The sequence below is a fragment of the Ischnura elegans genome, chromosome 4 (assembly GCF_921293095.1).
Source record: "Ischnura elegans chromosome 4, ioIscEleg1.1, whole genome shotgun sequence".
In the NCBI taxonomy this organism is placed as follows: Eukaryota; Metazoa; Arthropoda; class Insecta; order Odonata; family Coenagrionidae; genus Ischnura; species Ischnura elegans.
In genome coordinates this window covers 54,439,114-54,462,948 of record NC_060249.1, presented here as the reverse complement: position 1 = coordinate 54,462,948, position 23,835 = coordinate 54,439,114, and the positions used below count along the sequence as shown (strand labels likewise).

Here is a 23,835-nt window from a genome sequence, read left to right as displayed (position 1 = left end):
GGTGGAGATAGTTTCGCGGTCTCGGGGTCTCACTCTTAATAGTATACAAGATAGTATATAAGTGCGGAGGTTTGTCGAAAATAATGGGGTTCGATACAAAGATGTTTCCCTCTGTTACATGCTTGAATTTTGGCCGTCGATGAGGATTTTACGATGAAAAGATGTTCTGTAGGTAGAGGTTTTGCTACATAAGCAACATTTTTGCAAAATATCCAGTAAAAATTCTTTAAAAATCGCATTATTTTCGCTTAGGATAATATATATTTCGCGTTATCCCAAATAATCTTGATATTTCGCGTCATTCCGCAAAAAAATCGTTTTGCGAAAAATTCGTGCCTCTACTTATAATTACTATATTCATCCAAATAGCTTCCCTATTGTGCACACCCTTCACAACTTAACTTCAGCAAATCAGAAAAAATCTAGAGTTCAGGGTAAGCCTTACTTATTGAGCTTTGATTTCTGCTCCATTATAAATAGGGATATACAGAAGGTGGGTTATTTTTAAGCCAAAAGTGGTGATATCTTTTTACAAAAGTGATGTTATTTCACTGTATTTCGCTAAATTTCGCTGTATAATATAAAACTCTTCATGAAATGATGTTGTAATGTAATAATCTCGTGAGTTATTAATCAATATATCGGTCGATATAACAATCGATATGTAAGATTTTACACTTTCCCGGCGAACAACATGTAAAAACTCCTCTCGGGATACTGTGCGGGTAAGATTATATGAGAGCGCCAACGTTTCGGGTACCGACTCACTCATTGTCACGGATACGAAGTACTAAGTAGCCGTGACAATGGATAGCGAGTCGGTAAAAAACGTTGGCACTCTCATATAATCTTACCCGCTCGCTATCCCGAGAAGAGTTTTTTACAATTTATATGGTTTCATTCCAGAAGCGAATGTGTAAGACTGTTGCCGTAATTTAAGGTCAATAAAATTTTGCCCAATTTTTTTGATGTTTAAAAACAACAATTGACATACTCAGGGTTGTTGTTATATTCTCCGAATATGCTATGAGAAAGAAGAAATGACTTAGCTTCATGACGCCGTTTTCATGTAATTGTCTTAGGGAAACCTATGAAACATTGTGATATTTATTCACATGGTATTGTTTTTCAATGTAGAGCTCATTTTCTTGATTTTAAATGTGAAAAGAGTTCAGGAAGGCGATCCTATGAGAACTACCGATAGTAATTGTAATTTTGACGACTTTTACGCTGATTGCAATTACTCCAACGGCTATTATTTACTTTCCTCATTTGCACGTTTTCCTGGTTAGTACATTCATTTTGTGGTCCCTTTAGAAATGTACTAAACAAGTGCTACTGTAATTGATATTGATTGAGTGCCATGCTTTCAGTGGCCCACCTATACTTAAAGTTTGGATGATATTGACCATGGATAATTTAATCAATAATTTACATGGAGTTTTGACTTAGTTCACCATTTGTATGTATTATTCTTCGCATATTCATCATATGTTCATTCAGCTTACACAAAGAGACAAATTACTTTAAAATATCTGTATTAAAAATGAAAAAAATATCCACTTTGTCCAAATTGTCTTCTTTTAGATCCTATCTGTTAACACAGTGCTATAGCAGGAAAGAAATCTTTCTGAGACCATATTTGCAGAGGGGGTCCAAATTGCTTAGATGCAAACAATCACTCAGACAATTCGAGCTCCTGCATGGCCTTGATAATATCCACTGAACCCTGGGAATTTTGCTTTTGTATTAATTGCTATAATTTTCCAAACCCCAGCATCAACTTGTCTGTCTCTATTGACTCAAGGCCATGAACTATTTGTAATTAAGTCAGGGTTCACCCGTGTATTAGGACCTTCTTGGAGATCAAAAACTGAGATATTTTAAAATATTTTTCTGTTTAGGTATTTTACGATAAGAGAACTGCATTAGTACACCCATGTCTCGATTAGCGCAAGGGATGCGTTCCTTGGGGTCTTTGCGCTATACGAATTTGCGTTATACGAGAGCGTTTTAACATAGGGAAGATAGGGATGCGTTCCTGGTAGCATAGGTCTTGGGTATTGAATTTCCTCTAAAACATCTATATTCCCATAAAAAGCCTTAGAAAACATTATTTCTATAAATATTTATAGTTTAAAACATATTTAAAGATAGTATTCACGCATTCAAAGACTTTTATTCACGTTAAAAAAAATTCTTACGTGCTTTCGAAATTCCATCCTGTCGTGCGGGTGGGCTAACATCTGCTATCTCAGGGGATCGTAATGCGTTGCCGGCAGTTGATGATTTTTCAAACTAGTCTAAAAACAACTATGTGTCACCCAGGCCCTTTTGTCGCTCATAGAAATGACAGGAAAATACTACTTTAAGTGCCATTTCATAGCTAGCGGAGTTTATGAATGATAAATCATTTTAATTTGAAGTCCTCCGAGTCATTAGCAGCTACGTGAAACAGTCTTTAAATGCCTTGAAACCTGACCCAGGTTTTCCTTCCCTGAAAATGAATGAACGAGAATGCATTCTTTTCCAAAAGAATATCGTCTCATCAACACTAAAAACTAGTTGAGGGGGAAAGGAGCCACTTTCAATAACAGCTTGGAGTTCATCAGAAAATGTTGTGGTGGCTGCGCTATCAACACTTGCAGATTCACCTGATATCGCCGCACTGAAAATACCTGCTTGCCGTTTAAATTCTGGAACCAACCGGAGCTTTCACTTAATGTCTCGGAGCGATTACCACTCTCGTCTTTTTGTACTGATTCACCATGAACTTTCCGTATGTGTAGACCGCTTGGTTGAAGTTGGTCTTTATTCAGAATTACTCGTCTTCATTTAGAATAAGGCATCGTGAGTTTAAACTTCCGCGTAATATCGCTTTGACGCTCTCCATTTTCAAAGCAATTAACCTCTCTCAAGTCCTCTTCTAGGTTAATGGTTTTTCTTGATAAATTCTTGACTTTTCTACACGCATCCCTATTTTTTGCCATATTCTCTTGGTTTTTACTCTGTATGGCTCTATCTAAATCACCTTCTTCTGCTGAACTGTATTCCTGAGACGCAGAAGGGAAGGGGAAGGGACGACTGCGGGGAGGGAACGAAGCCATTGTGTTTAAGACTCTATAGCGGACCCTTTTATGTGTTGATGCTATTCATGCGCAACTCGGTCACCGCTTCATTTCTCCCCCGTGAATACCGATGACCTTGAAGGCTTCAGCGTAGACTCTCTACCTGGAAGTCAATCGCCCGGTAACCTACGACGGCAAAAATACGTCTCAAACCGTATTGCTGGAAAAAAAACTCATTTCCACTAGCCCCACGCTTAATTAACGATCTAAATTATTTATTATCATTCTGTTAAGGAGACGAGATAAATCTTCGGTAGGCCGGCTATCTAGACCCAATGACGAGTAATACTTTTGGCAATTGCGCAGCAATGAATTTCGATTAATATATAAACAAAAAAGAAGATTTGAGGCAAGAAATAATATTAATATGCGTATATTGATAGAAATTTCGTGTGTACTTAGCGCAAGTTCACGTTTTATCACGAGAGCGTTTAAGATTTTTGATTAGGCTACACTGCGTTGCAATGTTTCCCCGAGGAACGAATTTGCGCTATATCGAAATTGCGCTAATCGAAATTGCGCTATACGAGACATGGGTGTATTGACTTTACAGCAGCTGTGTTAATTGCTGCCATGTTTTGGAAATGTAATTACTGGGTTAAAATTCACGTTATCACATTTGCGACTATTGCTTGTCCCTGATTATTACTCGCATTCAATTCACAACCAATTTGTCTCTATGTGGTGAAATTTTCAGGCATAATTTAGTGTTTTTGAGAAAATTTTCCATTAATTTTCAAATCAATCGAGAAATTTTGATTTTAACTAATACATATATTTTAATTTCATTCATTTTAGGTACTTGAAAATTTTATCCCACCTCTTCTGGATACAGTACTCTTGGACTATCAACAAACAAGGGTACCATCAGCTAGAGAGCCAGAAGTTCTTAGTACCATGGCTACGATAGTGAATAAGCTGGAGAGTCATATAACTGGAGAAGTTCCAAAAATATTTGATGCTGTTTTTGAGTGTACATTAGAGATGATAAATAAGGACTTTGAGGAGTATCCTGAGCATCGAACTAACTTCTTTCTCTTGCTTCAAGTGAGTAAAAAAGTTCAAATGTTGACCTAATGTTGCATTCCATTCTTAAATTGATGTACTATCTCAGTGTGTCCAAGATAAAAGATTTACCCAAAAAATTCTAATACCAGAAAATATCACTGCATGAATCTGTGGTTTTGTTCTGCCCCTATGTTTTATTTAATTGTTGCTGTATTAATGGGATATGTATCGCTCTAAAATTAGGCAGTAACTATTTGTTCTGTTACATTAGCTAGGTACATACAGCAAACCCCATAATTTATGATTGGTTTGTCTTAAAAATGGATTCACATCTTCACTGATTTGTTGTTAGTTACTCACAATTCTACATTTGGGCCAGTTATTTGCTCCCACTATGTTGTCATTCATTTAGAATCCAATCTTTCTTCTTAGAATTCATAAATACATCAGAATTAAGTTCAACAGTTTGATTTGATAAGTTTCAGTTTGGTTTTAAAATTTACTGCCTAATTTACACGTACTACAAATGTTTGTTTCACTCCATAAAAATAATTGTGGATGTGAACTAATTTGAATTTTCAGTCTTCATATTCACAGTATATCCAGGAAATTGATCTTAATCAGAAAATAATTATTTGTTTGTAAATGTCCATGGACTTCAAATTTTTAATGCTTGTCCGTTTTTGGTGGTCACAAAACTCTCTTACTCAGGAATAACTCACAATCCAATGTCACTCAGATCCCTTAGCTGCAGGATCAAAGGTGCTCAGCTCCCTTAATATAAAGTGGGGGCTACTGTGATTCTTAAGAAATTATTTCTCTTCTACTGTGGATATTCTCAATAGTCTTCTTGTGATTATATCACCAATTTAAAAAATATTAAAATAATGTATATACTGTAATTATTTCAAATATGAAAGATAGATTTGTACAATTATTCATGTCATTTGTCAAATTAATGATATTTAATGTGAAAAAATCATCTTTTCAGGCTGTGAATAACCATTGCTTTCCTGCATTTCTCAGTATACCTCCAGCACAGTTTAAATTAGTTCTAGATTCTATCATTTGGGCTTTCAAGCACACAATGAGGAATGTGGCAGATACTGGACTACAGGTAAGTGAATTTATTTACTTGGAAATCTAAGGATAAATTTAATCTCATTTGAAAAAGGTCAGAATGGAGGCCATTTAAGCTATTGTGCGCACGATGTCATACGTACATATTTTACATTGCGAGAGGTAGGTGGTTTTCATCTACTACTTGTTGGAGCATTTTAGTAGCTGTGCACTTAGATAAACATGTGGTTATAATCTTTTACTGAAAAAGCCTAGGCGGTGAAAATTTTCCTTCGATGTGAAAAAAAATTATTTTTCACTTATAATCAGGGAACATAATGAAATGAAAACATTTGTATGGTCTATGATTTTTATTATTAACCCATCTAGGTTTCAACAACTTATGTCATTTTTACAGTTAAGCTATACGTTATATAAGCAATACAATATTTGAAGATGAAGGGGGGTGTATAGATATTGGGAGGTGGGGTGTAAGGACAACTCAGAAAGGAGCTAACATGTTTAATCAGAAGACACGACAATAAGAGTTGAGGAGTCAGAATGGCACAAAAGGTCATTTACTGCACATACACCTTGGTTTTTCCAAGCCATAGAAATTTCCAATTGTCCCAAGAAGTCAAATTTTCCCTTTGCATTGTTATTGAAGAACCTTTACATTAAAATAATTTGTGTGTTTACATTCTAGCAAATGCCTAGCAAAGTTTGAGGTTGGATCACCTCTTACCCATCACTTGTTATGCTCCACCATCCTTGTTTTAATTGAGCATCCAGTTTGATCCACATTCACAGAATGAGAATTGAATGTGTTATGGCACAGCTCATATACACTGCTCTGGTCCTTGGCACTGTATTTATCTGTAGTGTTGAATAAATTATTACCAAAAGTACCTCTACGGTATAATGACAGTTATACTTTTTCAGTTGGAAATGTCTTGGTCACAGCATAAGATATATGATATGGGACCAAGGAAGGGTATTTTACACTAACTTTTGTCATCACTGGGGGATATGGAGGCCATAGCTGTGGCAGTTCCTATTACACTCTTTTTAACTTATTTTCTAGGAGGTTGTCAATAGAAGTGGGTTTGTAACTGTTTTGCTCTGCGATTAATTTAATGGCTGAGAGTTCTTTTTTAAAATTGAATATTTTCAAGGGAATAGAGACCAGGCTGTGTGTTGAGGACCTGTTACAATCTTATACTTGTTTGAAGAATCAAAGAGATGATGGAAATAAAAAGGCTCACAGAATGAAGCTTCAATACTCCCCTATTCCCCTATCTAAATAATCATCGTAAGTAAATGTCCCCGGAGTGCACTAGACAGAGATAGTTATCGACCAGAGACTTGCACAGACAAATGGAACATGTTCCACTTTAAATTTTTTTCTTGGGAAAGGATATGGAAAAAATTGTGTTTCAAGAATTTTTCTCCTAATTACTTTTAGTCCCCCACCTCAGTGCAAAATATCAACTCACTAGCTTTCCTGGAAGTACTGTGGAAGCCCCTTATAACGAGTATGGGATATAGCGACAAGCTTGAATTAGCGACAGCTACCCAAGGAACCATTTTAAACCCTATGATTTAAATGTAAAATAAATTCGTATTAGCGATAATGGCTCGATTCCTCTCCTGCGCCATTCGTAATTACGACAGGTTGACTTTTTGACCATGTGCCGCATCTCTGGCATTCAATGCATTTTTGATTGAAACTGCATTGAAACTGCATTTTTTCCGCCAACTTCGACGTCTTAATGTTCAGTATTCTCCTATTCTTCTTTCCATAATTAATTTCTCGTGTACACATTTCATTGCTCTTTTGTCATCTCCTTGCACTTCCCTCAATCAGGTTAAAAATTATTCCGCCTGTCTGCTAGCCCCATGGCTGGTAAACGCAAGTCCTTGGATTTAAAAACCAAAAGGAGAATTATTGCAGATTGTGAAAGTGGAGAGTGTTCAAAGAGTGAAATTGCGAGGCGATTTGGAACAAGTCCTTGGATTTAAAAACCAAAAGGAGAATTATTGCAGATTGTGAAAGTGGAGAGTGTTCAAAGAGTGAAATTGCGAGGCGATTTGGAATTAATACATCGACATTATTCACCATCTTAAAGATAAAGGAACAAATGCGTGCGGCAGTGCTTCAAGAAGGGCGTCCAAGCACCCAATAACACCTGTGGCCCGGAGAGCATCCGCAGCTAGAAACTGCCCTTTTCTGGTGGTTTTGCCAGCAAAGAGCCATGGGGATTCCTACCACTGGCTCAATGATGAAGGCTAAAGCTGAATATTTGCGTGAGAGGCTTGGTGAAGACACTTTTAAATGCTCGGATGGATGGTTTGCATGATTTAAAAATAGGAAGGGAATATCCCTTCATGAACTATCTGGTGAATCATCAAATGTTGATGTCAATGCTGTGGAAGGCTAGGCTCCCGTCCTTGAAGCCTATTTGGATAATTACTGCCGCTGCAATGTTTACTCGAACGGACCCCTGCAAAGGAGGGAAGAAAAGTAAATACGGCGTAACTGTTCAAATATGGATGGTTCAGATAAGTTAAAACAGTTCGTGGTGGGGAAATCCGCCCATCCCCGATGTTTTAAGGGAGATAAAACTCTCCCATGTACTTATGAAGCAAATAAAAATGCTTGGATGACGGCTGCTATCTTCATGCAGTGGTTACAAGGGTTTGATGCCAGGATTGGTGGCAGGAATAAAAAAGTGCTATTATTCATTGACAATTGCCCAGCCCATCCACCAATAGAACTAAGAAACTTCAAAATTGTGTTATTGCTGCCTAACATTACGAGCACTCTTCAACCACTAGACCAAGGAGTAATTAAGTTTTTCAAAAAAAAATTCAAAGTTTACTGGTGAATTACTCGGTCGCTCAAGTACCTGGACGAAATTTAAAAGAATTGAAGTGGAATGTTTTGGATGCCATGCGAGCCATATCAGCAAGCTGGGAAAAAATACCTCCAGTGCACATATCAGCATGTTTCCGGCATGCTGAATTTATTCGAGAGGAGAACGATGAGGCCATAGAGATTATGGAGGAAGTACAAAGGGAAAATGATGAACCTGATGGTTGGGTAGAAATTCAAGAACATTTTGACTCTTGTGACTTTGAAGAGAATGTAGCCGATGAATGTGCGCCTGTTCGTCAAGTGTTAACGAAGGGGGAGTTGATTTCGGCTGCGGAAGAGGAAGGCATTTCTGAAAGTAGTTCCGAATCTGAGGATGAATTGGTGTCTATGCCTTCAGTGGTTGAGGCGTGACATGCCATTAAAGTAATAACGGATGTTTACTGGGCTAGTGATGCGTCACCGTACGAATTCAATAAACTAAATGAAGTAGAAGGATTTCTGCTCAAAGCAAGTGCGACCAGGAGTCAGAAGCAGACAAAACTTGATTAATTTTTTGTCAGTCAATGAATCTGTGATTGAAAATTTTTCTGTGATAGATTGATTGTTAAAAGGCAATAAATTTCCAGAATATTTTTATGTTTATCAAGGCAGTTTTTTTTAGATTCATTAGATGAACCTTATTGACCATTTATCTATGTAGAAGTAACTTAGTCATTTTTCAAAGCTGCTGTGGTTTTAACCTGATTTATTTACGTCTTCCAACAAGAAGTTGTAGAAGAATATTTATTTTATTGTCGCTTTTATATGTTGTACTGTGTAAGTGCATGAATTTTTGTGGATGCGAATGACAAATGTTTTTAATGTTCTATCATATGCTGTTTCTAAGAGTAAAATATATTGACAGAATCCATGATGATGGATTTCGATGCCCTATAAACATTGGAAACGTGTTATTTTGCATGAATGCCAGCAGCTAAAATGATGTTTATCCTGCCGCAGATGGCCAAGTCAGTTCCAATCAACATTCTTATCAAAAAGTGTGCTACTGCTGCTAGAGGTCTCTACGTCCGCTGACATTGCATCTGATTACGAGAATCTCTTTGAAAAACTTAAATATTGAACTAACAGACAGACTAAGTGTGGACTTAATCTATCATTTATCCATTTATTTATTCAAAACAGTTTTTCACACATTTCCATCCAAAGTTTTAGCATTTAATAGTCTGATGCATTGCCGTAACTGGTAGTTATGACATATACATTTGGAGCATCCAAGAAATAGGGATAACAACAGCTCATAATGCATAGTTCAGTACGAGTGTGTCTGATGCTGGGACTGTTAAAATCGACTTCTTAATGCCACGGCATATAGCGTCCTTCATAATTACATATGATTTGATGATAGATTGCAAGTGAATATGATAATTAGTGAATTAAATGTTCAAAAGTATGATTTAAACGGCTATCATGCGGCAATTTTTGCCTCTCGGCATAAACAGCCATAGTGACGCCTGTTGAGTGATTTTTTTATGGTGATGTAATATCCTTTGGTAACAACGACAACTCACTGTAGCGACAGATTTCTCTGTTCCCAAGAGCTCTCGTAATAAGGGCCTTCCACTATAGTTAGAAATTCATATTCATTAATGAGTGAGTCAGTCAATCTCACTAGGAGCTTTACATGTTATGGGGATGCTTTATCAGTAACTGCAATAAAATTTTCCTGTCCCTTAAAAAAAATGAGGTGCTATCCGACACCATCATAATGAAGTTGCCATTTACGCAGTCTTTTCAAATTTGTGATATGGAGGTTTTAATGTGTAATGCATAAAAACTCAGTGTTGCTTATTGTTCAGATGAATACATAAAATTTCATGTGAGGCAATGAAACTCCTTACAGTATATATTTATACTGTTGTTAGTTGTTAGGCTGCTTTCAGACTTTTTGCCGGCCGCTGTCCACGGTACCTTGCTTTCAAATAACCATAGGTATCAATGGATGCTTTCAAACAAGTCGAATTGTGCTGTTGACGGCACAGCACCATGGACGGCTGCAATGGTCTCCATGGCGCCCATTTCAATGCAGTGCTGCACTGTCTACAGTGTGAAATACACACAATATTATTGAGGCCGATTTTAGACGAGACTTTTCACTGGCCGCCAATTACGGCACGGGCCGTAAAATGAGACCGCTTTTAGACAAGATGACTGCATCACGGCGCCATGCTGTGAATGACGACTGGCAAAAAGTCGTCTCGTCTGAAAGCGGCCTTGGGGTCAGTTTTATGTGTGTGGTTAGCATTCACTTCAGCAAGAAAATGCCGCATCATTTAACTGGAGAGTATTAGAAATTTGCAGTATAGATTAAGTACCTCAGACTTTAGCCTTTAGTGAAAATAGTTAACTTAAATGAAAGTATTTGTTGACTAAGGTTTTGACTACTTCACACAAGTGTTGAGTCAACTTCTATGAAATTTATTTATCTTTTGATTGGTATATGTACTAAAGTATATTTGTTCTTTTATTTTCCAGATTCTTTTCCAACTGCTTCAAAATGTTGAGCAGCACGAAAAAGCTGCTCAGAGTTTTTACGAGACTTATTTTACAGACATACTTCAACATGTGTTTTCTGTTGTTACGGATACATCACATACTCCTGGTGAGCCTCCTTTGCGCTTAATCTCCGTAGAGTTTTAGAATTGTATTGCTTTAATTTCCATATTTTGGAAAGTCTCTGTTGTGTTTTTAATTTAAAATATTTGTATTTTATTTACCTCGTAAGGAATTTGTTAATAAATTGATATGATGGAAATTGGAAGGTGGTGTGAAGTGCATGCATTAATGCATGTCCAGTCTTTATGGAAGCATAACTTGTTAATGTGCAGAATTAGCATTGTATATCAAAGTTAAAATGATTTGAAGACATAAAAGGATTTTATCAAGGGTTCTAAAACTTTGAGCAAACTATTTTTAAAAGATACTGTGAATAATCCAAAGCATTGTTACCCGTACCTTGTCCTATTTCTTGCACTCTCTCTTGTCTCTTTAAATTTAGTGTACCTTCCCTTTTAACCCATTTCATGGAAAAATAATTGCAAATAATATTTAATCCATTCCTCCTCATCTCTAGCAAGATATGGTCTTTCAAAATCCTGTTGACACTTTCAGAAACATAAGGGAGAACCTATTTGACCTTTTTGGGCCTGACCATGTGGCCATCAGTTTTCTATAAAGATGACTGTGCCTATGTACCAACTAGAATTCAATGCTGGAATTGTCCATAGATATTTTTGTGACGTGCAATGACATTCGCACCTTAGGTCTTAATGATGCAAATCGGTGTTTGAAGCCAAAAGTTGATCTCCAAGCACTTTAAGGTGCATAATATAGATGAAAATGCATTGTTGTGCAGAGTAAATATTAAGAGTTTCGCTATCTTATTTTTAGCTTAATTGGCATTCACTATATAGTGTGGAATGTTTGTCAGTAGCAGTGGTGCGTATGAATGGGTGAACTTGGAGATTTACTACATTTTTGCCAATAGTGATTGAGTGCATAGAAAATAGAAAATGTGTGAATTAAGACTGTAATTCTTAATTTTCGTTAATATTTATGGCAATTGATGATTTCTACTTAAATTTATTAAAAATAACATTCTGATTTTTTAGCAGCTGATAATACCTATCATTCTTGAGCATACAACTATGTTATTAAGCTGCACATATGCATTAATAATTTACTATCATTTTCATCTATTTGTATCTTGTCATTTAAATCAACGTGGTCATTCTGTTGTAGCAATTTCTCAATATGTGATTTGCCTGCCAATTAATTTGACAGGTTGGTACTCTCTTTAATATTATTTTCCTCCTCTGATTTTCTTCTATTGCTAACAGTTTATTGATTTCTTTATGCTGAATAGGACTCAACATGCATGCAACAATTTTGGCATACATGTTCAGCCTGGTGGAAATGGGACGCATTGTGGTACCTCTTGGACCCGCTGCTGCAGCAAGAGACCCAACGGCTGCTTTCTCCCCAGCAAACAATTTGCTTTATGTCCAGGAGTTTGTGGCTAGCCTGTTACGAGCTGCATTTCCTCACCTAACTGACAACCAAATAAAAATCACGGTGCAAGGCTTGTTTAATTTAAATCAAGATATCCCGGCATTCAAGGAGCACCTTCGTGATTTTCTTGTTCAGATCAGGGTGAGTAATAAGCTTTAACGAAGTCTTGTCTGTAAGCATCGTCAAGGTTGTACATATCATAGCATATTTGCATTAGAATGGTCGTGGCCTATGGAAAGACCTCGAAAGTTGTTAGATTATATTGTGGAAATTCTAATTGTCACCATGATTTGCGTGCTAAAAAGACCTACAAGGCTGTCATTTGATTTTCTGTTCTGGTATTCAAATTGGGTATTGGTAAACTTTTTCCTGGAATGAAGTCATGGGGAATGTGTGTCTGTGGGATTGACTTCTTATACTGTAGGAATTGTTCTGTCATCAGCTAACATCTGGTGGGAGTTATATTTCAGCTAAAAAAGTGTGCTGAAGTGTAGGAATGTCTTCAATTAATTATTTTCTTTTACTATGTGCATTAGTGTCCTTTACATGGACAGTGATGGAAATGAAATACCCTTTCTATTCATATGACTCATAAAAGAAAAAGAGTCAAAAGTGCTAAATAGATGTCATAATATTTTTAAATGTACTTAATGTTTGTCGAACCATAATGATGAGTGCTGTCATCTTGACGTGTGCTATGTCCATATTTTCTTTCTTTTGGTGATTGAGAGAACAGAAGGCCAATCTGAATTGTGTTTCCTCATTGAAATCTGGAAAACGACTAAGTGTTTTCTTAGCTATTATGATGAGTGCTGTGATTAATTTTGGGATACTTACTTAATATGTTTGGTTGTGTTCAAGAGAATGTAAATAGTATCTACTTTTCATGATTTATGCAAGAATTCAAAGTAGAGACAGGTGATCATGGAGTTCTATTATGTATGCCTGACTATACAGAAAAACTTCGATTTTATACACTTTGATTTAACATCAAGTCTCGTTTTTACGCAGCGACACTCGAAAGCATACAGAAATGCAATGGTGAAACTTCGATTTTACATCTTTTCTTGATTTTACGCAGTTTTTCAATTTTGCGCTGCATAACCCCAGCCCCATAGAGGCCGCTAATCTTGATTTTACGAAGTTGTCTTTCGACTTGTTTTGAAAATCCCGACTGGGGCAACATGAAGTCAGGTTATTTATTCGTCTCAATGAGTTGCAAAAATGAATACAGAAACGTTGAAATGACGTCGCGCTGTTTAGCGTGAAACTATAAACATTGTGAATATAATTATTGCTTCCCCCTGCGCCCTCTCAGTAATATTTCAGGCTCCTTTATGAACGTGAATATCGCATTTAGTTCAAATTTGCCGTAGAATGATATGGAAACCTAAAACATATGGCAATCGCTGTGTATGCGTAACTACTTTTGATTAAGACATGATCGCTTGAAATATTAACATTATCACCTTTCGTTTATTATTCTACTTATTGATCGACGCTGTTTATAACATATTTATTGTAAATACAGTTGACAGTCGTTAATCCGCAGTTATGAATTACGGAATACCTATCCCTAACGGAAGGTTTTATAGAATTTTGAAACTTAAAAAAGTTTTCCATCGCCCCAGCGAAATACAACAGTGAAATGAGCCGTTAAAAATCCTCCCATGCCAAAATTTTGGCTTTCAAGGTGATAAAAAAAAAAGTCTTACTTCTAGTATGGACGTAAGTCAATGTTGTTTCAATAAGATGGTAAAAGCAGCATGCGTTGTCTCATTCTGCGGGCAAACCCCACATCTGCGGGACGAATGGAGGCGAGGGAAAGTTGATTGCTCGGCGTGCTTATTAGAGCTGATTCAACTTGTATCTCATTTTCAGTGGGTTTAAATGAAACATTGTTGGAACTTCAATAGATATTAGCTTAACTCCGCTAGGTGGCAAGCGTTTATTTTTAACGGAACGGGAGTTAATGCCCTCGAAGAATGACTCGCGTCGTCAATCGTCATGTAATCATTGAAGTAAAATTCAAGACGTGAGTGATAAGGCAGTCCCTTTAAACTCAGGAATGGCTTAGCACCATTAAATCGAAATACAAAAAGTGTCCGGTGTTGTTATCAGGTATGGGGAAGCAAAATATAACGTGAAGATGAGTCACATGGCTTGTGAGTCCCGGCACTGAATTCATGGAAAAAATGCCGGCAGAAGCTATACCCTGTAGATTCAATCTACTAATGCTAAAATTTCATGGGAAAATGCTTTTTTAATGTGTAAAAATTATAAAAAGGGAAAATTGTTCCGGACTATTAATAATTTTTTTATTCATCACTGGCGGCATGACGGTAGTTGTGCGATTATTTAAATAGCTCAATTAAAAAAAGTGATCTAAACACCGGAAAAATCTGAATTTCCGAATATCTCGGGTCCTGTGTGCTCCATATTATCTATGGTATGCTATTTGGAAGGAGGTAACAGACAGTTGGGGTCATTAGCGCTATGAAGTAAGGGCTGGGGGGATAGGAACCCTATGCTGGCATTAGCCAGGTTGTAATGATAGGCTCCAAAGGGACCAGGACTTAACGTCCCATCTGCTGTACAGAGTGGTGCTGCAGAGTATCTCTGACAAGTTTCTGCTACTGCCAGGACTTGAACCCAGGCCCACAGGGTGTAAAGCCTTTGTGATGTATTAGCAAAATTTTGCTCCCTGTTAATGGGGTTAATTTGGATGACTATCCTCAGATATATCATTTCTTCAATCTCCAATCTTTGTTTGCCTGCAGGTGGTTAAACGTATTTCCTGAAAACTGCTTTTAATGAGAAGATTTTCGAAAATTAGCTTCTCTGCGAGCATTTAGTATCACCACTCCTGAATTTCTCCTGGGTAACAGAAGTAATCTTAGTGCCAGAAATGCTAGCAATTCAACCATGTTGTTCCACCATGTTGTTCAACCCTGGAAACATTGTTCAGGAATGCAACGTTGTTTCTCTAAAGGTAACACGCCATCTGTGGTGTTGCTTGTGAGTAAATAAGATTATTAGGCTTCATTTTCTTGCCTCCAAATGAGTAACTGAATCTGGGAAACATATATCTGAAGCGATTGAAAAGGATTTCATGCTCTTTTACCGTAAAATTTCACATATGAGACTTTTTCTGGTTCTGTTTCTAGCTTAAAACAGAACTATACAAAAGTTTATGACTAAGCATTCTAAAAATAATGAGCAAGTGTTATCCTGAAATCTATGCTCCTCCTCAACACCAACTCTTGATTTTACACACTTTGATTTTACAGAGTGCCCATATTTCGGTCCCTCCAACTTTGTAAAATCGAAGTTTGGCTGTATTAATGCGGACTATTGACTCAAATCAGTGGGATGTTCACTAAATATGTAAGAATTTAGCTGATTTTTGGTGAATGTAAAATCCATCAGCCCTTTAAAACCATGGTTGACAGATGGGCCTTTTCATCTCTAATCAGGCAGATAGTGCAAAATACCTCGAATACTTTGAATTTCGCTCCTTACATTGTAGCACGCAAGTCATTGGTAGTTGACCCGGAAACAACATAGAGGACTCTAGTTGTTTAGTGCATGCAGTGTCGTTTTAGGCAAGTTGACGAACTACATCAAATTCACGGAAAAGAGTGGTGAACAGATATCGTTCGACGTGGGGAACCAAAAATGATCGGGGGAAAATCCGAAAATGAACGTTTAGTATGCTTTGCACAACTGTAGTATTCGATGCATTCCAAATTTGAGATATTCGATTATTTGAGGTATGATATAATATTAGAGTTAGAGAAATCTGATGTTCGACCCATCTCTAGTTTAAACATATAAATGCGCTATATTGCTTTGGCTTTCGAATTTTTGAATTCGATATTCGAGTTTGAGAAATCTGCTATTCGACCCATCTCTAATTTTTCCCCATTTTGACATAACTTTCAAGTAATTTGAAGATATAATAAACAAAAGAGGACTTGTTTAAACAATAGCAAACTACCCACTGAGAAATTTTACAGAAAATAAAATGTAGCCTTTTTAGTAATAATTGTTAAATAGCCCAATACCCAATTTTTATTGTTTAAACAAGTCCTTTTAAATTTTTGCTCAGAAAGCAAAGCAATTCACTCTGTCAGGATCAAGCCTGTGGCATTTTTTGATTCCGGTTCTTGGCCAAGAATCTAGGAATCAAAGAATCGAGGAATCAAACCGACCCATCACTAGTAAATTTCAATGGAAAAATATAACAAAATGTTACACTACTATGTATTCATGGCATTTTAACATTTGTTTTCAGGAGTATACTGGTGAAGATGATTCTGATCTTTTCCTGGAGGAGAGAGAAAAGGCATTGCAGAAGGCACAGGAAGAGAAGAGAAGACTTCAAATGTCTGTACCTGGCATCTTGAATCCACATGAGATGCCAGAGGAAATGCAGGACTAGTGGAGGATGAGAGGTGTTAGGTCTGCAGGGAGGTCCAAGGGATTTGAGTTCTGACGTCAAGAGAAAGCAAGCCGGAGAAGAAGTCAGTCTCTGAGAGCCGTGCCCATTCCAGTGCAGTCAAAGCCAAAAGGAAAAGAATAGAAAGAAACTTATTGCAGGCTGAAAGCTTGAACGGTCACTTTTGGAGTTTTTTTTTATGTTTTTACAGGTGATCAGAAATTCTTAGACTTCTCTCCAAAGCTCTTAATCTTGAAAACTGATAACAAAGACTTGATACCCCATAAAATAGTCAAATAGTTTGAATACTATCATTGTTGATATTGGAAACATTGGTAGCACTTTTTGGGAGACCAATTAAGCTGGTGCATTCTGTCTGGCTCAGGAGTGAGTGATGTAGTGAAAAGAGGAATGGTAAGGGAATTCGGATTCATACCAAGTGTTCTCATTGGCAAAGGGAATAGAGGGTTGGGCTTTGGCTAGGGTCTCATGTACAGAGTGGGTACTTGGTGTGGGAGGGAGAGGGGTTTGGGCCAGGGGGCAAGAGTCCCCCACTGGGAAATGTGGCCCTTGCCATGATTTGAGCACTGGTCTTGCCTCAAATGAATAATGCTTGGTGGATGTCTGGAAACAAATTTATAAGGAAAAAATGTTGAAATTCCCTCTTGTATCTAGTGCCCTCTGTGAGGAGCAGTGTGTGGTGCATTGTGGTCCACCAACAAGTTGGCCACTTCTATCTATCTGTGGGTGTGGCGTGGGAGATGGGTGAAAAGTGGATGGCTGGCTCTTGCATGGTTTGGTATTTTTTTCTGTGCGTGTTTGACTTGTGTGTTTGTGAGTCTGCGTGTGACTGAGATACTTGTGTCCTCATTAAGTGATTTGAGTGATTGAGTTCGGTATGCCACTAAACGATATCTTTTTGCTGCAAAAGGTGGTTGAGAGATGGATATGAGGGTGTGTGAACAAGGAGTGATGACGGGCAGCTGGGAGTGAGTGTGCAGCTGTTGTTATGAGTGCCAGGTGACGCTGTGGTCATAGCTGTGTCTTTGAGTGTGTGAGTTTTCATAGATCATCTACAGACAGGTCTCAGAGAGAGAGAAAATTAGAAAGTGCTTTCATTTACAAGTATGATTTATCTCAGTTCACTTGGCTTACTATTTAAAGTGTAAACCCTGATGTGGTTTCTTTTCAATGCATTTTGTTTCATATTTTCTTTTTTCTACTGACAACATTTCCCGGCATCATCTGCAATTGTTGCTTTAAAAAGCAATGCTCTGGCAGCCCTTAATATACTCTATTGGTGTTGGATTCGTTTCCACCTCATCAACATTGTTTCTGAAATATTTATCCAGTATTTAATTGAGTGCATTTTGGTGAATCTGCACAGATGTTGAAAAGTGTGAAAGAACATCCAGATTTGAAAAACAATAGTTAATTGGTCCCAACACTGCAGGCTGTGAGTAGTGTTTTGCTAACGTGGACATTTGTGTTCAGTTTGTATGCTTGAACTGTTTGAGGCAACTGCTGTTTAGTTTTAATGACATTTTAATCACTTTCAGACATTGGAAAGACATTTATTCAAAGACTATGTGTTATAGGGATGATCAATGGCAAACTTCTGTTGGACCAAACTATTTGAAAGCTTAAAAGCTCTTAAGCAGTTTGGTTTTTGAGTGGAACAAGTTCTCAAAACCAATCATTGATTGTGAAAGAACCTTCATAAAATGACCACTTAAACAAGTGTCAGCTCGGGGGAAAAACTAAATTTTGCCTTAAATCCATTTAAAATATGGCCAGAAACTTTATTGTTTAATAAACGAAGGAAATTATTTCTTTTTTGTATATACATTTATATTCGTGCATTTTGATTGTTGGAGACATTCCCATTTGACTTGTGACTTGATTATTCACTTGAGGGGTTAATGGGAAACATGTTTTATTACTAGAGTGGTACATAGTAAAAATCTGTGAAATAGCACTTAATATAGGTGATTAATTTATGTTGGCATAAAGATTTTTTTTACTATCATTCATGAAAGGAACATTCTTTGGGGTGAAACATGAGTTCAGCCAAGGGAATAAGTAAAATTGAGAAGCCACAAATCAGGACATCCCTACTAATGACCTCATTACCTCTCTGGTTTCAAATTGGCTCGTGGTTGCCGTTGCGCAGTCAAGATATGCCTCCCGTGTGTTGTGTGGGTGTGTGTTAATGTGTGTCTGTAGTTGTGCGAACATATTATTTTGTAGAATAAGTGTCTTGGAATGTGTGGTGGTTAGGAGATGTGGACAGAGGGCAGTTGTTAATGGGGAGAAATGATCCTTTTTGACATTGAATATCAAGTGTTGATGTCCCCATTAAATGCCCCATTCACATAGGAGTGGTCCTTTTATGAGGCTTGTATGTGCCTGCTTTGATTATTCACAATTTTTTTATTAAAAATAAACATTTTCAAACTGAATTGAGCAGTTTTTCATTTGCTTTAATCTTTCATTTCCATAAACACATCTTGTTATTGTCTATTTAAGTTCCAAACAAAGTCATTTTCTTTGTATGTCTTATAATGGTAGGTTATTTAATAATTGTGTACCAATGAGTTAAACTATCTCTCTATTTGAAATAGTAGAATGTGTGAGATGTGTAGTGTTCTAATGCAAATGAGGTTGATGTACATGAACTAACTCATTGGTTAAAATAATTGATAGAATGTTTTGATGTGATATTTGGAAAGTGTGTTGACATGCTGTAAATGTGGCTGTATGCTTTTGATGTAGCGTGGCATGATGTTTTCTTTACTATTCAAAATAAAAGAATACAATTTCATTATCTGTGTAGGTGTACTTTCCCCTTTCAGTATTAATGGGTACTGCAATTGGTACATATTTATATTTTTCTCGGAAAAGTATAATATATTGCATTCCACCCACTGAACAGTTTCCTCATCAGTGTCATATCATGAAATTTCATAACCATTTGTTTACTTAGTAATATCTCCAATGTTGTAATATTTTTATCATATTTATAAACTAGAGAATTCACCGTGACATTTTTAGACTGACTGGTTATTATTTTCATTGGATCTTCATGTCCTAGATCAACCTTTGTCCTGATGAGTTCTCTAAGCAAAGGCAAGTAGTTGAATTGGTTGCTATTTTTAGGGCTATGAGTTTTTAGAATATTATGGGATTAATTTGTTCATAAAACAGATTTTAAGTCATAAGAAAACGCATCTTGTATCTCAAGATGAAATCTACAAACTACAAAAAGTTCAAACTATGTAGTTCTCATTTTTTTAGTTTATGAATCCACATTAAGTCACTGTTTAGAGGAGATACCACTCTTGTTCCACCAATATTTTTTATTTATTTATTACTTGTTGGAAACTCATATAATTTTGTTAATATTATCTGAGTTCCTAAAGTAAACCCTTGGAAGCATTTGCCTCTATCTCTATTTTGAAAATTTATTTTACTATTTCCTTATACATTTATAATGTACGTAGTTAAGATACAGGCAAATGTTGAAAAAGGTCTAAACACTCTTGAAATTACAAAATGAAAAAATAAGTATGTAATTTGTTACAAAAAAGACTCATTAAGGGAGTGAGATTCATCCTTTTAGGATGTTTTCAAGGGTGTAAACATTAGAAAACTTTGATAATGTTTGAGTACATCAATTTTGATCTTTTTTAATATGAATAGGACTCGAAGGTCATGTGGACCCATGTGTTTTGTTCAATATCTTTATCATTGGTAGTACATTCTTATTCGGGATCCCTCTTGTCCTCCGGAACTTCACTGACTGCAATTTTTAACCTATTACTCAATGTGGAGTGAAAATTTTGCATTTTTTAAGGGAAAAGTTAAATAGATTCGATTCTTGTTTGAGCTGCAGATAGATAGATTGTTCAGTTCTTTAGGGTGATACGATGTAAAATATTAGACAGCTCACTCAGAAAAGATGTATGCTGATGCTTAGCATAAGATATTGGTCATTTTCAGTCCCCCTAACAGTTTTTTTGCTATTTCATATCCGAGGAGGTACTTCTTAGTTTATAAAGGACTGCTCAGGAATACCTGTTTACTTTCAATGGAATTGATGTGTTGTAGTTGGGAATCTTTTTAACATATCTACACTTTTTTGTAATGAGCATTGTTGATTAAATGGAAACTCAGTTGATTCATAATTCCCTGCTATATGACAGATGTTGATTTGCCCAGCAATAATATATGCATTTCTAGGGGTAGTCACTCTCAATTTTATGACTTTCCTTATTGTACAATACAAAAAGTCGAACCATGCTACTGTATTTGCATGTTAATCGATCTTCATTATACGATGCTGTTAAACTGCTGACAGAAATATTGTGTCCCATGAAGGAGGTGTAGAGTGAAGTTCCTCAAGTCTAGTTTCAATCCAACAATCTTCAACCAAGGATTATTTTAAGTAGCATAGCCCTAAGTTTTTGTTTTTATTATATTCAGTAATTTTATACAATTATTTGTTAAATTTACTGATTTATGGTATGTGGGCAAAGACAACATTGTGTATACATAGAGTGAAGAAGCTCATGGAATGTGCATGGATTATGTAAATTCCTGTTTCCTCTCACTAAGGTAGGTATTATATTCTACCCATTAGAGCAGTGGCATAACTAGGGTGCAGGGATGAGGGGATACATCCCCCCCAAAGCCTCAGAAAATAAATAAGAAAATTATTGAAAACTATTGTCTAGTGTTGACTTAAAATAACTTCATTTACTTAAATTTAAAGATAATTTATTGACACCATGCCACTACATAAGTGTAACAAACAATATGTCATTTATACCAAAGAAGAGTGCAAAAACTTTTTTTAAATTTGTGATTTTAAGAAATAATATGAGTATTGTTCAAGAATGAAAACTGTTTATTTCTTAATCCCATATATTTTAAAATGGAATGATATTGTTTGCCATTTGAGTCTTATCTTGAGATATGGTTTTATCCTGAGGTAAGACATCACTTGTACGATGATCTCACTGGCATGATGTTTTTTTTCCTTTAAATCTGGAGCAATGGAGGTTATTCTGTGATGGAAGAAATAGATTGATCAACAGAAGGAGCATAGAAATGCATGCATGAGGTGTCCATTACTTGTCATCATAATTGAAAAACTTTACCACTGTTAGATCCCTGCTAAATGGCTTATTTACTCAGCCACAATTGATCAGATGATAGGTGGTCATCTTCCATTCCACTTTTTTGATGGAGTAATGGGCTAAAAGCCTGCATTCCGCCTGAGTATCGGAAACTTACAGCAAAGTGTGGTACACTAATCGACGAATAGGGTGGTTTCCTATTATTATTTTTATTGCCTAAATCGAAAGATTATTACTCCTGTGGTACGCATTTCACGCTTTTAGATTTTTAAATAACGATATCTATTTTTTGCTAGTAAATGAAAAGTGAAATATTTCAAGCGTATGAAAATGCAATGGCTAAGTATGAATGCTGGGAAAAGCCCACGTGATGTCATTCTGGTTCCTGCTGTCGCCGTGTGAGGGGACCGTGGGGCGAGGCTCTGAGCGCTGATACGACGCAGGATACTAGCAGGTAGCAGAGCTAGCTGCCCAGACAGCACATTTGTGGTAATACATTTGTATTACAATTGTAATACAGTGTCAAATGTCCTCTATTACAATCGTATTACAATTGTAATACAGTGTCAAATGTCCTCTATTACAATCGTATTACAAATTCCCTTGTATTTTGCCTTTGTATTACAACTGTATTACAAATCATCTGTATACAAAACGTTTGAATACAACTGTAATACAGTTGTATTACAAAAATCGGTACAATTTGTAAGGTTACAGAAGATTTACCATTTGTATACAAATGGTTGTGCTATCTGGGTGGTAGCACTTGACATAAATAAGGATTATTAATACCATATCTAACGAAGAAAATTTTTCGACCCTTGCCAGTTTTAATTGGTGATTATTAAGACATGTTTCCCTGAGCTCTGTGCCTCGTGCTTGCATTGGTAATCTCAGATGATGTAAAACTCCTGAGTACTCGTATAGCATCTAGGTCCCTGAGACGTCATGTGGAGTGGCATCGCATGGGCACCAATCTGGCCTTTTTCAAATGCTGTTAAAATTGGCCATTGCCATTCGTCTAAACTGGGATTTCTATAACCAAATAATTTGTATAACATGAATACACTAATGGTGGTTAATGAATCGCAATCAATGCCTTTCTTTTTCTTTGATGAAGGAAACTATTGTCTAACCCTACTAACCCTATTGTCACGTGCAGTCATACTTACCCAGTCAACTGAGAAATAGTGCCTCACTTATCATACATAGCTCCTCAGAATACTTTTACTAGTTACAGATTTGAGCTAAGCAAATTTTTATGTTAATGAATCATTTCATACTCTTTTGTTGACTGTGGACTCCAGGGGAGTGAGTGGTCGAGCTCAGCCTCACTGTTAACTTGAGGATCAAGTGTATACATTTTATTCCACTGCCAGTTGAGTGAAAAAGAGTTTGGGAAGCACTCTGCGTTATAGTCTCACTATCTACCCTCAATCTCTTACAGAAAGTAAAACCTGTGACCCTCTCACACCATGTACAGTGGATAACCCACTGCTGTATTACTGCATAACCCATACAAAATAATCCCTCTCATCAACTCATCTTCGGTCCAACTTTGTGTTTACATTGATATTTTTTTCTTGACTGCCATCTCTCACATATTACTTTGTTTATTTTCCTATATTATATCCTTCTATACCCAATTTTCCACATTTCGTCAGTCTTCTTGATAAATAAATGTGCTGATTTTTTTAATATTTTTCCCATATTACTAATTTGTAGAAACATTTACTAACTTTTTAACAATGAATCAGTGCAAAAGAGCAAACATATTTTGAGATATCTTAATTGTAACAATTTATTTAACTGTACTAATGTTAATTATGTAATTATTTGGAAGTTATTGATTTGATGCGAATTTCAAATGTTCATACAATCTCTTTTGTGCATTTTTTTACAATCAAAGTAGTTATTGAAACTGAAACGTTTGTAAAAAGAGGCCAGGATTATTATTGAATATAATAATCATTTTAAATATGAATTTAACGTTGATATGTTTCGTATAGTAGTCAACATTGGTTGACGATTAGTTTCGCAAAGAATGAACCAAAAGAACCTAATATCTCGTTACTTCAAAATTCGGCCAATTACCCGCCATTATCTCATTGG

The 23,835-nt window shown here is 36.4% G+C and overlaps 1 protein-coding gene across 5 annotated transcripts in view; it reads left to right on the top strand.

Annotated features, from left to right (window-relative positions):
- Positions 1-19,406, top strand: part of LOC124157510 (exportin-1) — a 61,807-nt gene extending 42,401 nt beyond the window's left edge. For all 5 annotated transcript variants that reach the window (XM_046532304.1, XM_046532308.1, XM_046532307.1 and 2 more), the window contains 5 exons: positions 3,927-4,175; positions 5,128-5,253; positions 10,606-10,732; positions 11,996-12,282; positions 16,439-19,406. In XM_046532304.1, coding sequence (XP_046388260.1) covers positions 3,927-4,175; positions 5,128-5,253; positions 10,606-10,732; positions 11,996-12,282; positions 16,439-16,585 — 936 coding nt within the window. In that variant the 3' untranslated portion in view covers positions 16,586-19,406. The remainder of the gene's footprint in view (positions 1-3,926; positions 4,176-5,127; positions 5,254-10,605; positions 10,733-11,995; positions 12,283-16,438) is intronic.
- Positions 19,407-23,835: the final 4,429 nt, after the last annotated feature.